This window comes from Misgurnus anguillicaudatus, chromosome 17, assembly GCF_027580225.2.
Source record: "Misgurnus anguillicaudatus chromosome 17, ASM2758022v2, whole genome shotgun sequence".
NCBI classification, from domain to species: Eukaryota; Metazoa; Chordata; class Actinopteri; order Cypriniformes; family Cobitidae; genus Misgurnus; species Misgurnus anguillicaudatus.
The window spans coordinates 9,793,272-9,809,481 of NC_073353.2; the positions used below are offsets into that span (position 1 = coordinate 9,793,272).

The following is a 16,210-nucleotide window of genomic DNA, read 5'->3' on the forward strand; positions in this document are numbered from 1 at the left end:
GTGCAGGTCAAAACAACTCAAATAAATTGCAACAACTCACTCCTCTTTGCAATATAAATGCAAATATTTTATTACAGTTCTACCAGACATGTGTCAGGATTAGTAATAAAGTCTTGTGCAGTGTAACCAGGGGCGGATCTACCGGGGTGGCACGGGGTGGCAGTTGCCACCCTAAATAAAAGCATTGCCACCCCATATGCCACCCCAGCGCTGGTATCCTAATATATATAATATATACCCGAGTAGGCTCTTTTAACCAGAAAGGCAATGCAGCTTTTCTCTGTGTGTGTTTAGGGGTGGGAGACACATATCTGACGATGATTGGTGTGTGTGTCTTAGAGGGGGTGGGACAACTACATAGCTGATTATGATTGGCTTAATTTCCATCGTTAGCCAATCAGAGGCAGCAGAGTTCATACCCGGTCATAGCCAAGCACGCACAGTCAGTCCGAGCAGAAAGTCTTTTACCGTGTAAAAAAGCCCGCACAGTTTGCCAACTTGGTGACTTTGTCGCTATTTTAAGAAACGTTTTAGACCCCTTTAGCGTTTTTATTAAAAAATCGACTAGGACAAATCTAGCGATCTTTTCTGGCGTGGTTGGAGACTTTTGGAAACTGCCGTGAAAGGATGCATCACCCCATCACTCACATGCAGCCCGGTTCTCACGCTGCAGTCCATCCGTGATCCGAGTCGCACAAACCCGCGACAACAGAGCGATGGAAAGTACAACGAGCTCAAAACAAAGGTAGCGGACGCAAGCACAAAGTATAAAAAGCACAAACGTTGAAACGTTACTTTCCATCGTTAAGGTGAAAGGCAAGAATGTTTATGAACGTGCAACTTATGCCCATCGATCTCTTCACGTCTGTAGCAAGTAATTCTGATCTATTAAAGCACCTCACATCATCACGCATCCCTGCAAAACTTTAGTGGTTTCTTTTTAGTGTCTTTAAATGATTAAGTTGAGCATCACATCACCAAATCAGAGTACTGAATACGGTCATATTTTACAGATAAATGTTGCATCAGGATAAAAATACAAAAATTAAACTTTGATTGTTGTAAAATATTGCCTGAGGTAGTTGCTTGGTAGTTAAAACTACTGAACTGCAGGTTTGTGTAAGCAGTAAATATCTTTTAAGCAGTTCTTTCTAGTTAGCCCGTCATGTTTTGTTAGCTACTGCAGCAATCAAAATATTCCAAACGTGCATATATGAAATCGCTCATTATGATATAGTCTAATGTTTTTGTTTGTCTTCATTAAGGAGACAAAACTATTCAGAGTGTTGTGTATGTTTAGAAAGCTTGAAAGACAGCTTAATGCTGCATTTTCCAGGATAATATGAAAAGAAAGGCTGATATCCATTTTTTTTAACCAAAAAGAATAGAAAAATCAAATACTATGGGAGTGGAAGGTACAAATAAAACAGAAAAATATGTTGTGGAAGGGAGGGGAGTAGATGAAGTCATTAAAAAGAAAGAAACATATGGATGGCAAAGAGCTAAAAAGAAGTGAATAGACAAAAATCCATCATGAAGTGAGTGAAAGGATTAAAGAAGAGGGTTATGAGATGTGTGTATTTCAAATATGTTTTACATTAATTTAAACTAGGCAAACCTATTTTATTTATATAACAGTCTTTATACCATTATGTTCAACCTTGCTCATCATGGTTACAGTTAGTGTTTTTAGATATTGGTAAGATGTATGTATTAACTTAGTATTAAGACAAAGGGTGCTACAGTAGAGATGCTAAAGGTAGCTGCTTGGGTATAGGAACATTTGTTGTTGCGTTTTTTATGTTATAAAAATTTGAGGTCCAGTGTATACACCGAATATAGTATATACAGTATATCATTTCTTGTATCCACGACAACCAAGCAAGGTTGCTTAATTCATTGCCACCCCTCGTAGTTCTCATGCCACCCCCTTGCTACCCCATAAATATTTTTCTAGATCCGCCCCTGAGTGTAACACATAGTAAACACAATTTTTCAGAGGTAATAACAAGTAAGCCTGTTTTTGCATTTGGAATAATGGGAATTAAACTTCTTCATGCCTGCATTCAGTTAAATCTCAATAACTTTTGTCTAGAAGGTAATATTAAGATTATTATTTTTTGCCTTTTTTACTGACACCTCGTGCAATCAAATGAAATGTTCAGGTCCTAAAATAATTAATAGACTTTTAAATCTAAACAAAAAAAATGTGGCTTTTGTATTTGTGTTTATCACAAGATTGTGAACAAATACAATACAAAATATGACAAAATTTGTTAAAATATAGAGTGTTGTCTGTAAAATTAGACAATCTATATCAATTTACTCCATATGGAGACTCTAATACAGGTTTTCTCTGTCGATTTGATACATTTTTTCTAAGTTTGCCCTTCATGACAACTGTGAGGAGGGTGAATTTTTTTGTAACTCATCCGTTTAAATTATATTAAGCCTTAAAGTTCTGCATAATTGAGGGTGTGGCCACTTGAGTGAGGGGTGAACAGCCACTGCGGTCACTAGAATCGAGCTAGGTGGGCATGGTTTCAGCAACCTTACACCTCAGATTCACCCACGTCCCGCCTCTTTACGCATTTTTGGATATCTGCGAGTGATGCGTGATGACGCGCGGCCAAGATGGCGACAGCAGGCAACGCCTACTTTAAGCTTCAAAAACGATCTTCGGAAACCAATGGGTGACGTCACGGACACTACGCCAATCTTTTTTTACAGTCTATGGTCTTCACACAGATCACAAGCATTTTTGTCCCATTTTCAAAACACAACAAACCTTACGTCCTCAATAAACCTCAAATTGATATTTGATGAGTTAGTAATCCACTCAACACAGAAAAAGCCACAAAGCTTATTCACACAGCTGACTAAATTACAACAACTACAAAAGAGAAAAAGATTTTCAATCTTCACAAAAAAAAAGGAAAAGAGGGAGTGTGGCACAATTTCTACAACTGGTGTTGTGGCACACAATGCTGTCTTGTGACCATACAAGACTAAATTTTTTAAACCTCCTCAATAATATCTCTTTCTGCAGGGTGGAATTTTGTAGTTGTTTGGGACTGTAGCTCTTTCAACAACACCACAGACACAGGTCGTTCTTTAAACGGGCGTTTATTCTTGAAAACTTGTAGCGTTCACGCCGTGAGAACTGCAAATGAGTGTTTTATCAATACATCAGCATATGATCACACAGTTCTCTCATAATAAACTTAACAAACACATTGAATATGTCACAAATACCTCGTTGGCTGCTTGGTTGCGAAAGAGGTCTTATAGTCCTTAAAGCTGCATGATCTTCTTGTAGATCTTTTACAATATAATAAACTTTAAAGTGCAATACACGCGGACAATCACAAACGTCCGCTCATCGTCAGTCCATCGCGGCAACTAGAAAGATCGTCACTTCCGCCGAACGTGACGCATTTGCGCCTTACATTTAAAGTGAACTTAATCAATTTACAATACATCACATTTTACTTAACTAACATTTTAACTCATTACTTAAAGTGCATTTGAGGAAATAACTGAAAACATAAACACATTAATTACAAAACAAATTATAAAATCAAAATGCATATTTATAATACAGTATGTAAAATTAGTGAATGACAACAGTTACACTCCCACCAAAATCACTCATCAACTCAGAATGTGGGATTTTCTTTTACAAGATTATGAAAGGTTTGTTGTTTATGAATTTCCCTTGAGGGTGTTGTAAACATAAGTGTGTAGTGTATTTAATTCACTTAGCCTCAATTAATGTAACAATCTTGTGAATGGGCCTATCTAAGTGAACTGACTTAGTGCAAGGTTTTCCATTAACATGTGCACTGACCAACAGCCTTAGCTTTCTCACAATGCCATCTATTTGAGAATTTCGAGATGTTTTCTGCCATTTTTTACGTTGTTGGAGATTCAACAAATATTCACGTTTCATCATTGGATTCACTTCCTTTGTGTTGACCTTGTAAACGTGGGCTTTCCGAAGCTCAGGGTCAGTCATTTCAATTTCTCCCACCGTTTTCTCCTGATGTGGAAGATTCCTCTCCCAGAGAAAGTCGGGTCCCCTTAACCAGTTGGACTCCTTCAGCTGAACTGCATTAAGTCCTCTGGAGGCTTGATACTTGAAGCCAAAGTTAGAGCAGCCAGGGGATGAAGCTGCTCCAAACAAGTGTACCTTCATCCTATACACAGAGGGCTTGGAATCTAGATAACCTTCGTCCCACCAGAGAAACCGTAGAAAGTCTTGATGTTCCTTTGCAACATGGAATTGGTGGAACATCCTTTCCACATCACACATTATGGCTATTGGACCCTTCCTGAACCGACACAACACTCCAACTAACGTGTTAGTCAGGTCTGGACCAGTCAAAAGGTGATCATTCAGAGAAGTGTCATGAAAACGTGCTGAACAATCGAAAACCACACGGATTTTTCCTGGTTTGTGGGGATGGTAGACTCCGTGGTGAGGAATATACCATGCTGGTTGGTTTTGAAGTTCATCGATTGGCACTTTCTCTGCGTCTCCTCTGGTTATTATTTCATTCATGAAGGACACATAATCATCATGATACTGTTTGACTTTCCTCAGCCGGCGCTCTAATGAGTTGAGCCTATGAACTGCACATTGCTTGTTATCTGGTAGACTAGGTTTGTCTGTCTTGAAAGGAAGTGGAAGTTCATAGTGGCCATTTTCCTTTTGTCTTATACTTTCTTTCACCTTAGACAGAAAGAGAATGTCTTCTTGAGAAATGGAGTTGTCGTCCGTACAATGATCTGTGAAATCAGATTCAAGAGCCTTGATTATGTCTGTTGGAATAATTTCCTTAACATGAATTCTACACACAAAGTGTACCTCTCTCTTCAGTTTGACGGAGGGCTCAATGTCAGGCACTACTTGTCGCACCAAAGTTCTGTGGCTGATTCCTGCTACATCACCGTAATCATTTGCTGTGTAAGAGCAACCGACTATGCTCCAGCCGAGATCAGTTCGTTGTGCATACGGTTGATTTTCTTTTCCATACACAATCTCTTTGGGAAGAAGGGCTTGCTGGCAGTTATAGCCGATCAGAAGGCCTACCTCGCAATCCAACAGCGGTGGAATCTTGTCTGCTAATTGCTCCAGATGAGGCCACTTAAGAGCAGTTTCTGAAGTTGGGATATGCGACCTATTTGCTGGAATGAACTCTCGTGTGAAGACCGATGGCAATGGAATTCTTTTCTCAGAGTTATAACCTCTCACCTGTAGATTTTTCAGTTTCTGACAAGCTATGACTGTTGACTTTGCTGACATTGTAGACAACTTTAAATTGACATACTCCTTGCTTGTATTCAGAATTTGGGCGACTTCGTCCAGAATAAAGGTTGTGTCGCTTTGCGTATCTAAGAGTGTATAGACTAGAACCTCTTGATCTGGCTGGTTTGTGGATGAAACCCAGACTGGTATGATCGTAGATGTTTGTGTGTCTACGCCCTTTTGCTTTACTGCATTGGTAACTGCAGTTATTTCACTGTTGTCTGTTCTGTCCTTTGAATGATCATCTCTTTTTAAAGTAGTAGAACTTTGTGATTCCTTGAACTTGTCATCATGTAAACATGTAGGATGTCTCTTTTTACATCTTTCACATGTGCTTCGGTCTTCACATCTTTTTGAATGATGACCAGCTTGCAAACACCCAAAGCAAAGCCTTTCTGTGCGCACGAACTTGACACGATCTTGAAGTGTCTTTTCACCAAATTTCCTACACTTGGCCAAATCATGTCCTGCTCTTTTACAAAAGTGACATAGAGACGTACTGCTTTGTGTTGTGTTTGTCTGCAGTATCTTTGCTTGAATGGGCTGGTTTCGTAGATATTTTGGTTTCCCACTTTCTACACTCTTAAGCGCCTGTATGGAAGATATAGGATCGCATGCAAGATCTGCTTCATTTGACAGGAAGTTTACAAACTCCTTGAATTGTGGGTAACCTGAATTTGATTGTCTTGCTTCCATTACTTTTCGATTCCATCTGGACGCTAACCAATCTGGCAGTTTTAACAGGATTTTTTGATTCTCATTACAGTCATTGAGAACTTCCAATGTCTTAAGGTGGGGCATTGCAGCTTCACAGCTCTTAAGGAAGTCTGCAAACTCTCTTAGTTCACAGCCATCTTTAGCATTTATCTTTGGCCATCCATGTAGCTTGTCTCTGAATGACTTTCCAATTATGAATGGGTCTCCAAATCGTTGTTCCAAAAGCTGCCACGCAGAGTCATATGCTGCTTCGGTTCCTAGCAGAAAGAATCCTTCCACAGTTTTCTTCGCAGCTCCACCCAAGTACTTTCTAAGATAGTACAATTTTTCATTCTTTGGAATATTTTTTCTGTCAATCAATGTTTCGAAAGACAGCTGTCAGTCTTTGAATTTCAAAGGGTCTCCATTAAATAATGCAGGCTCTGGCGTTGGAAGACGATTGGCGCTCATAGCTTCTGCTAATGCATTAACCAGATCAAAGTTATGTGATTGTGGCGTGGGTGCTAAATCTGGTTGAGCTTGTGATGACCACTGCAGAGTTTGAACTGGCTGGGATCGAGGAATAAATGGAGGACTTGAGGCATTGAGGGTTTGAGTGGTGATTGGCAGAGACTGAGGATGGACGTAGTGATTTGGGACGTTAGGAACTTGAAGTTCTTCTACTGTGTCAACATTATGTAGGGAATCAACTGGCTCGAGATGCGTTTCAACTTGATCATATACCTTTACTCGAGCTCTTGCAGCATTCAACTTCTTAATTTCTTCTAAACGCTCAAGCTTTCTGCGTTTATCTTCCATTGCTTGTTGTCTAGCTAGGTCCTCAGCTTCAAATTGTGCCAAACATTGCTTGTTTTCAACTTCTAGCTGCTGAAGTTCTGCTATTTCCCTTTCTTGTTCCTCCAATACAGCCAAAACTTCCTGAGACGCGGCAGCTTCAGCCACGGCCTCATTTCTTTTCACTGAGTGGAAACTAGAACTACATTTTGAATGCTGAGACGATGATCTTGATACAGAGCTTGTGGAGGCTAAGACTGAGCCGACATCAGGCCAAGGTTCATCCTCTTCACCAAACGCATGTCCTTCGATGTGTCTTTGTGCTCTTCTAATAATGAATTCTGAGAAAGATACACATGTGTCAACTCTGCGTCGTAAATCTGTTTCGGGAGTTTGCACTTGACGCAACTCTTCATAAACAGCTTTCACTTCAGCACAGGTGCCTTTTATGTTCTCAATCAGCTCATTTAATTCTTCTTGGGAGGCTTCGTCAGAGAGTATTTCCTTGCTTATTCTCGCATGACACTTCCATTTCTCATAGATGATTCTGTAGCGCCTTTGTACAGACTTTATCTTTTCTTCTTGAAGTTCCTTTCCCTTTTCAGTTAGGGTTCGAGTTCTTTCACTTCTTCGCAGCCTTTCTGCTTCTGTAGATACAGGGTTTGTGACTGCAGGCTGAGCAGGTAATTTTTTGTGGGAAGTCTCAGTGCTTTTGTTGGACATTTTGAAATAACTTATGTATAAGGCTATGAATGTATGTAGCCACTAAGATTGAATTATGTTTGCAAATGTTTGTGTAAATGTAAGCTAAAGCTTAAAAATAATTTTCTTAACACAGACTTAAGTATGCTATTCAACCTTGTCAGAGTACTTAGACTAGCATAAAGCTTAAATTGACTTCAGTCTTAAAATAAGAAATGAAATATTGTAAATAACCTTGCACAATATACACAATGCAATGCCTAAAGCTTAAACACAAACAACTCAAAATACTTCAACATTCCAAATGAACTGAATTGCTTGCTTGTTTTGTGAATCAGAACACTTTTACATCAATAAATTCACATAAATTGTTCTTTGGCTTATCTTAAACTTTTGACAAAAATAATTACGATACCCCTTTAACTTTAAAACATGTGAACGAGAACCAGCATACTAAATAGTCACAGTTTTCCAGCCTTAGCACAGTACACAAAGGGTTAATAGACTGCAGTCCTTATTGCAACAACCTTTTAAGTCCAAATAGCTTCTCACACCACTTTAACTTGATGCTTAAGGCAGAGCGCTTAATGACTTAGCTGGAAATGTTGCACGTTTAATACATTCCATTCGCCATTGCTTGCAATCGCTATGCCTTCAAAGTGTTATGGTTCTTGCTTATCTGATACGCTGGATCCTCGTTTATAGCCGTTTCCCGCGACGGTCTCGTTGTCTCTCCTACCCGTGTTGAGCAGGCGAGTTCTCACTGTAGCTCTTTCAACAACACCACAGACACAGGTCGTTCTTTAAACGGGCGTTTATTCTTGAAAACTTGTAGCGTTCACGCCGTGAGAACTGCAAATGAGTGTTTTATCAATACATCAGCATATGATCACACAGTTCTCTCATAATAAACTTAACAAACACATTGAATATGTCACAAATACCTCGTTGGCTGCTTGGTTGCGAAAGAGGTCTTATAGTCCTTAAAGCTGCATGATCTTCTTGTAGATCTTTTACAATATAATAAACTTTAAAGTGCAATACACGCGGACAATCACAAACGTCCGCTCATCGTCAGTCCATCGCGGCAACTAGAAAGATCGTCACTTCCGCCGAACGTGACGCATTTGCGTCTTACATTTAAAGTGAACTTAATCAATTTACAATACATCACATTTTACTTAACTAACATTTTAACTCATTACTTAAAGTGCATTTGAGGAAATAACTGAAAACATAAACACATTAATTACAAAACAAATTATAAAAACAAAATGCATATTTATAATACAGTATGTAAAATTAGTGAATGACAACAGTTACAGGGACAATGTCCAAGTCTAGTTTTCAGCACTAGGGAGAGAGTGGTTTGAGAATCACCCACGTTTCAGGATGGTGTTCCTTCCACCATATTCTCCTTTCCTGAACCCAATTGAGGAATTCTTCTCCTCTTGGAGATGGAAAGTACATGATCGCAAATTCGCAATCCTTACAAGACTTCTTCAAACGATGGAAGAGGCCTGTGGAGATATTGGGGCACAAGTAGGAAATTGTTTGGCCATTTGTAATTGAGAGGCATGGTCAATAAATTAATTGATTAAATAAATGCAGTACGTTTTTTATTTTATTTTTATTTACCTATGTACTTATCTGGATAATATTTGTTGGTGGTGTGACAACTCATTGTTATACATCTAAATTCCTCATTAAAGAACTTAAAGCATAACTAAACCCCTGTTCAGAGCCTGACTCCAACCACTGGCAATATTTGAAAAATGCAAGAAAAGTGGGCAGACCCCAACGGAGATAGGGTGGACGAACTGAGCTCGTACCAAGGATGTGGGGAGATTGTAACGAGGGCGTGGTGAGCTTCACCACTTACGTCACCCAGTACCGTAACATCCAATAGTAAAATTCAACTGCAGTAGCCAGTCAACCTGATGAGGGGAGCACTTGGACGTTTTTACACCTAGCATTGAAACACTTTATACCCAAATGTCAAAAAACGTACTAAAATCAATGAACACCACTAATAAAGCATCATTCTTACAGATCATCAACTAAAAAAAGTTGGTTTAGAGTTTAGTTACTCTTTAATGAAAATCATGTATTTTCATTTATTTCTTTGTGTATATTCAGCTGAATGTGTGATCAATCAACTCACTTTTAGTTTTGATGTTAATATTGAATTTTAATAAATGCATTACTAGAATAAAATGCTGTGTTTCATTGTGCAGAATACTTAAAGCGGCCATGGCACAAGACAATTTTTAAGGTGTCAAATAAATCTTTGGTGTCCCCAGAGCACATATGTGAAGTTTTAGCTCAAAATACCATATAAATAATTTATTATAGCATGTTAAAATTGCCACTTTGTAGGTGTGTGCAAAAATGTGCCGTTTTGGATGTGTCCTTTAAAAACCAAATGAGCTGATGAAATTCAAACACTGTTTACAATGATGGTGGTTTGTTGCAATTAAAACCAAATTGTGCTTTTTTCTGCACTAAATGGCAGTGCTGTGGTTGGATAGTGCCGATTAAGGGGTGGTATTATTATAATAAGAGCTCCTTATTGCATCATAAGGAGAGCCAAATTTCAACGACCTATTTTTTCATGTGCTTGTAGAGAATGGTTTACCAAGTTACTGGGTTGATCTTTTTCACATTTTCTAGGTTGATAGAAGCACTGGGGACCCAATCATAGCACTTAAACATGAAAAAAGTCAGATGTTCATGCCATGGCCCCTTTAACTGTTTGGCTAACATATGAGCGTGTTTAGTTGACTGTGTTAATTGTTTTGAGAGCAGTTACATTCATTTGGAGAAATGTGTCACATCCATTGAGAAAAACTGTAAATTCAGGCATGCCATATGTCAAATGGCCATTTTGGTTAAGTCGGTTTCTCTCAAGGTTTGTTACTCCACTTAAACACCTTTGAAGTTTTGGTTCTTTGGCAACGTAACCTTTAGCTTGGTGTCAATAGATCTGATGTAAGGCTTTTTACGTTTGACTACGATCTCCCTTCACAATTATTTTGTCAGTTAGTAATGCTAAAGTACTGTATATTTTATTTACATTTTATGGTATTTTTACAAATTCTATTTTATTATGTCATTTCCTCTTTCTTTTTGGTGCATGGCCGAAGCATGTATCCATGTATCCCGTTTAATTTGATGCCTGTCTCATATCAGGCTAATCGACTTAATGTCTCGTTTTAGTAGACTACCTGATACATTGTCTTCTCATATAGCATTAAGGTATGTACAAGGTTTTGAATTAAATGACAGGTACTTCTGACAAAATTGGATACACATACTTGCTAAATAGCACTATGAATATAAAGATCTCATTACAAACATACTTTCACAGTTAGTATTGTTAATGTAGGCCTACATCTTATGGGAAAAAATGCAACAATGCCATGTATTCTATACTGTATGTCTTCTAATTTCATTTTTTGTCTCTGTTTTCTTACTAATATGTGTTTACTGTAAAGCTCCTGGGTGATTCTCACAAAAAATTGGTTTTAAAAATGTCAAGCATGAAAATGTAGAAATTGCTTAAATTTACTTTTTTTCCCACCAGACATTGAAAAACAAAGTCTGGAGTAAATGGGAACATTAATTTAAAAACTTTTACTTATCATTTAACACTTTTTGTAACATAATTTAAAAAATTAGTCCTAAAAAATCTAATTACCGCAACAGTCAGAAAACATCAACACTGACATATTTTCAAAATGACATGACAAACCTGAAAGAACATAATTTGGAGATTCTGCACATGCATTTAAAATCAAAGTATTATGCTTCTATTAATTAAATTAACATTTAATAAGCATCTGTTGCGGTAATGATAATCAAAATGTCGTGTAAGCATTCTGACAAGACAGTATTTCAAATTAACTGTAAAAAAATGATCTTACCTGGTAGCCATCTTGAAGTAACTGGTCCATGTGCTTGGTCACTCAAAATCAAACTTTATTAAGATTCTGTATGTGTGCTTAAACTGTTCTCAAAAAGTGTTGCGGAGGATGAGAACATCAGGCATGGACACATCATTTCCCTAATTTTCTTCATTATTATTATACATGAATATTCAGTAAATATTTTTTCTGTCATCTAAAGTAGTCTAGCAAAACATCCATTTATTTTTGTTCTTAATATTTTTGTGTTGATTTGATTAAATTACAACATAACGCATGTTCAAACACAGCCGGACACATTGCGGTAATGAGAATTTCAGCAGAAAATGAGATAAAATTTCCAATTATAAATTCTTATGTTGAAATCACACATTGTGCAAGGTAGAACACAGTATTGTGTTAATTCTGATGCTTTTTAATGTTACTATATTACACATTTTAAAGCTAAAATCATTAGTGCCGTGGTGTTTCAATGGTTTCGTGAGAATCACCCTCCTATGCAACATGCACAATTGTGAAAAGCGCTAAATAAACTTGAATTGAAAATGTGTATTTAATTATTTTACTAATTAAATGTTACATTACCAAAAATGCTTCATTGAACATGCATTTTAGGAAATAAACATATAGGCAAAGGCCAAAGAATCAATGAAGATGGTTGGGCATGCTAACTTCCAGGTGAGACAGAAAGACAGATCCTTTAAATGTTTTTGGAAGCTGTCTATGTAATTGGAGACATTTTTACAGTTTACCTCTAGCTAAAGACCAATTTACTCATAAAAATGCTTTACTGTTGCATGCAAAAGAAAGTCAAAGGTCATCGACAGTGGCAGTCTGACCTTTTCAAAATCTACAGCTCCACTAATTAAATGCTCAAACTTTCATTTTGTCTCTTTCTCTCTTTGTTGCTTGGAAGGCAGTTTGGATGCATAAACATGTTGCTTCAAGTTTACTCTATATTCTTTCAGTGAAAGTAAACAGCATTTATAACTATGTGAACTGGTTCTTTCTGATTCATTTGTTAATCCTTTCTGGTTAGATTTTTTCTTAGTATAACATTATGTGTTGAAAGGACAGATGAACACATGACTGCTCACATTCATACACACACAATATCTGTGGCTCACCCAGTCACAGTAAGGTTATAAGGAGGATTAAAGATACTGTAGATATGATTTCTAAACACTGAAACTCTAAAATGTGGGAAGGTCTGCCAACTTTATCAAGCATTCGTTTATACTGTACTGGAACAAAGTTCCTGATCACACCACCACAATCAATGCCTATAACACAGCACATAAGTGAATATTAATTTCATTTTTTTAATTTTTGGTTTTGTACCCTTGGTTTGTAAATTATGGATTTCGAGTTCCTATTATTTTGTTGATTTATTTAATTTAATGGTTGCTTTGAAAACAAAGGAAAATAATAAATAAAGAAAAAACTTTACTGTAGTTTCTGTAGAAATTACTGGCAGCTGGTTGCCAGTAACTTACTGAAGATTTTACATTTATGTTATTTACTGGCGACAGTTTGTTAAAAGTTATTTTATGTCTTTATATTCTACAGTAAGTTACTGGCAACCAGCTGCATAATTTTTTACATGTCTACCTTTAAATAAAAAGTGATGTGGTTAATGATGATTTTATTTTGCTGTATGTTGTTGTATTTTTTGCTTTGTATTATTTGTGGTCATTATTTGTGTGCTGCCTGCACAGTATATGTGAATGAAATTGAAAAAAATGAAAAAGTGTTTTTTATCATTGTTTTTCTTTGGCAGACTTTTACTTCACTACATTCCAATGCAAAATATTATGCTTTTAACTTCACTACATTTCATAAATGTTATTTCTTTACTCTTATCACTTAGGTAGGCTACATCAAAAATGTACACTTAAACACCACTTAGGGATGGTTCACATATAGCGTCTAAAACTGCGCAGAAAACGCAACCGCGTCAGTTTTTTCCTCCTTTTCCCAACGCGCTTTCCAAGAGGCATTCTGAAAAGTTAAAGTAATTTCAACTTGATGCAGCGCTGGAAAAAAGAGTGCGATCGCATTGCTCTCTATTTGAGCATTTGCTTGCGTGTCTACATTCAAAAGAACGTATTTGCGCAAGCAAAAGATGCAAAATGTGAACTATAGTTTTACGTAGGTGCTATATAGAACATAAAGTGGTTTCATTATGTTTCATTATGTTTAGGTTTATGTCAGTAAACTACTTTAAATGATATTTAGCCCCTTATTTTGTTTAAAGTGTAGTACTTTCTTATATTCAAGTAAACATTTAGGGCCAGATTTACTAAACGAGGCAAATTAGCATGAGAGGGCAATTTCAAAAAAGCGCCAAAGGGAGTGATAATATCTACTGGTTAAATAACACAGGCGCAACAGCTGATTTCCATAATGACCAATGCAACCTACTAAGGGGCTGTCCACACGGAGACGCGTATCACTGCATACGTATAAATTTGTTATCGTATTGGCGTTTCATCCACACGGATCCAGCGTTTTGGGAGACTGAATCCGCTATTTTTGAAACCGGGTCCTAAAGTGGATAAATCTGAAACCGACACCCTTGCGGTTTCGTCTGTACAGCCAATCCGTATATTTTGTGGAGCGAAAAACGTCATCACATCACGTGTCGGAAGCGTCACACGTAAACAGCAACAACAATAACGGCGGACTACGTGATTGTGTTCGTGCTACAGAAGCTACTAAAGCCTACTAGCTTTATTACAGCAAAATCTATTGCTTCTATGCAATTGTGGTGACCAACAAGCGATAATGGACAACACCATACGTTGGTTATCCGCATGCTCAAAGTCTTCTTCTCCGTGCATAGTGTATATCTGTGGCAGAATTACAGCGCCCCATACTGGTCCGGCATATATACTACACCGCTTTCAGTCGGTTTCAGTGGTTTCGTTTTTACGGATTATTTTTTAAGAGCAAGGAAAAAAATTATCGGATAGGGAATGCACCGGCTTCGTGTGGACATAGCCTAAGATCACCGTGAATTAGTTCAGAGTCACAAATAAGCAGAGCTAATGAGGTGCAGCTGACTTACTTACACCTGATGCGCTTGAGTTCAACACCACAGACATCCCAGCTAACAAAGCCATAGTAGCCTACACTAAAAAAACTGGAGGACAAAAAATTTAGGTTTACAAGAAGTTTTGAAACACCTGGTATTGTGTGACTTCTCCAGGTGACTCATCTTGCTTCAGCAAATAAAAAATAACATGGCTTGGCAAACAATATTTTTGAACAATATGTTTCTCTGGCAATAGAAATAAACTGTTAGGTGTAGAAAAAAATCCTCTGCCTTGTACCACATGCTTTCTGATCTCTGCCAATCCTTCTCCTATCAGCAATAATTGCACATTTCAAGTGCAAAATGATTTAAGACATGCTTTTTTTCTGCATTAAATAAAGGCACAAATACCAATATCACACACGCAAACATTAGTAAATGTTGCGTAAATCATTTAAATAATCCTCTACCATTAATTTTGCGTCTGAAAGGGAAACTCCTAGAAATGCATATGCAATAAGGTCAATCGCAAAAATAACTAGACCACATCTTTACAGCGCTAATTATCCACGTGCGTCTTTAGAAAATCCCGACAGTAATTATTTAACAACAAAATGATGGTTTACGCTGGCGTAAGCTGTTGGTAAATCTGGCCCAAAGTTACATTTACTTGAGTAAAAAATATTATAGATTACTATAGAAATATTTAAGTACTGCAATTTAAATGTAATTATTTCTAAAATTTAATAAGAAATGTAGTAGAGTAAAAAGTGTGACATGCTTTAGAATGTAGTAAAGTGAAAGACAAGCACTGTAAAAAAATTCAGATACTTAAAAATGTACTGCTTTACTACTTTACACCTCTGTTTTAGATTAAAAAGATGTTTAGCTGAAACTATATAAAAAGGAAATCCCACAGGTGTATCTGTGGGGGTCAAAAAAGGACAGCCTTCAAACTTTCAAAGTGTGGAAGTAGAGGAACGTGGAAGAATCATTCACAGTGCAACAGAGGTTTTACGTCAAAAAAAAAAAAAAAAACTAACAAAGGCTTCCCCAAAGGAATAAAAACGTTATTTCTGGACTCAATTGCCCCAAGCAACTACTAGAAACAACAAGGCATGAATACATACAGAAAACACAGGACATGGGGGTGGTTTAGGGAGGAAAATAAGAAGAAAAACAAGGGACAACAGGTGGGACAAATGAACAGATAATCAGATGATTAATGGGAAAACAAGTGGGCAGGGTTAAGACGCAAGACATGAGAGAATATTGCACAAAAAAACTAATAAAAAAGCCATGTGCTTGAAGACTAGACACAAGACATAGAAGCACATGGCAAAAAACACCATAAGCTCACAACTTTTGTGTTTATTACATAAAACAGTAAAAAAAACCTGCATGGGTTCCTACCACAAAGTAAGGCTGGATAAAATTCTCAAGTTGTAAATTCAGCCTGCATGATCTTTCTTAAACAAAGCACCACAACACAAAAGAAGAATGACAGACTGACAGAAACTATAGACCATGAAGCCGGTTTAGTTGGTTAGCAAGGTAAGTTTAGGATTAGTTCATTGTGCCAATGAATTAGGGTACCATGAATGCAGCTTGACTTACATTCATGGCGGTATTAGCTTATTGGTTGTTTACTGTAAGGACACAATTGTTCAATAAAACATACTAAATGTGTGTGTGTGTGTGTGTGTGTGTGTGTGTGTGAGAGAGAGAGAGAGAGAGAGAGAG

The 16,210-nt window shown here is 37.3% G+C and overlaps 1 protein-coding gene across 2 annotated transcripts; it reads right to left on the reverse strand.

Annotated features, from left to right (window-relative positions):
• Positions 1–3,073: 3,073 nt before the first annotated feature.
• On the reverse strand, positions 3,074–8,827 carry LOC129431403 (uncharacterized). Of its 2 annotated transcripts, XR_012358262.1 has the most exons (3): positions 8,449–8,827; positions 3,256–8,356; positions 3,074–3,163 (listed from the first exon to the last, which is right to left on the reverse strand). XR_012358262.1 is itself a non-coding variant. In XM_073854959.1 (2 exons), exon 2 carries the CDS (start codon positions 6,110–6,112, stop codon positions 3,758–3,760), a length of 2,355 nt encoding a protein of 784 aa, XP_073711060.1. In that variant the 5' UTR covers positions 6,113–8,356; positions 8,449–8,827; the 3' UTR covers positions 3,170–3,757. The 2 variants fall into 2 exon arrangements, 1 of the variants encoding a protein (XP_073711060.1); XM_073854959.1 differs by lacking the exon at positions 3,074–3,163 and having other exon boundaries at positions 3,170–8,356.
• Positions 8,828–16,210: the final 7,383 nt, after the last annotated feature.

Bases quoted from the DNA above. Each gene is read 5' to 3' on its own strand.
- LOC129431403 (XM_073854959.1), bottom strand. From the start codon at position 6,112: ATGCCCCACCTTAAGACATTGGAAGTTCTCAATGACTGTAATGAGAAT.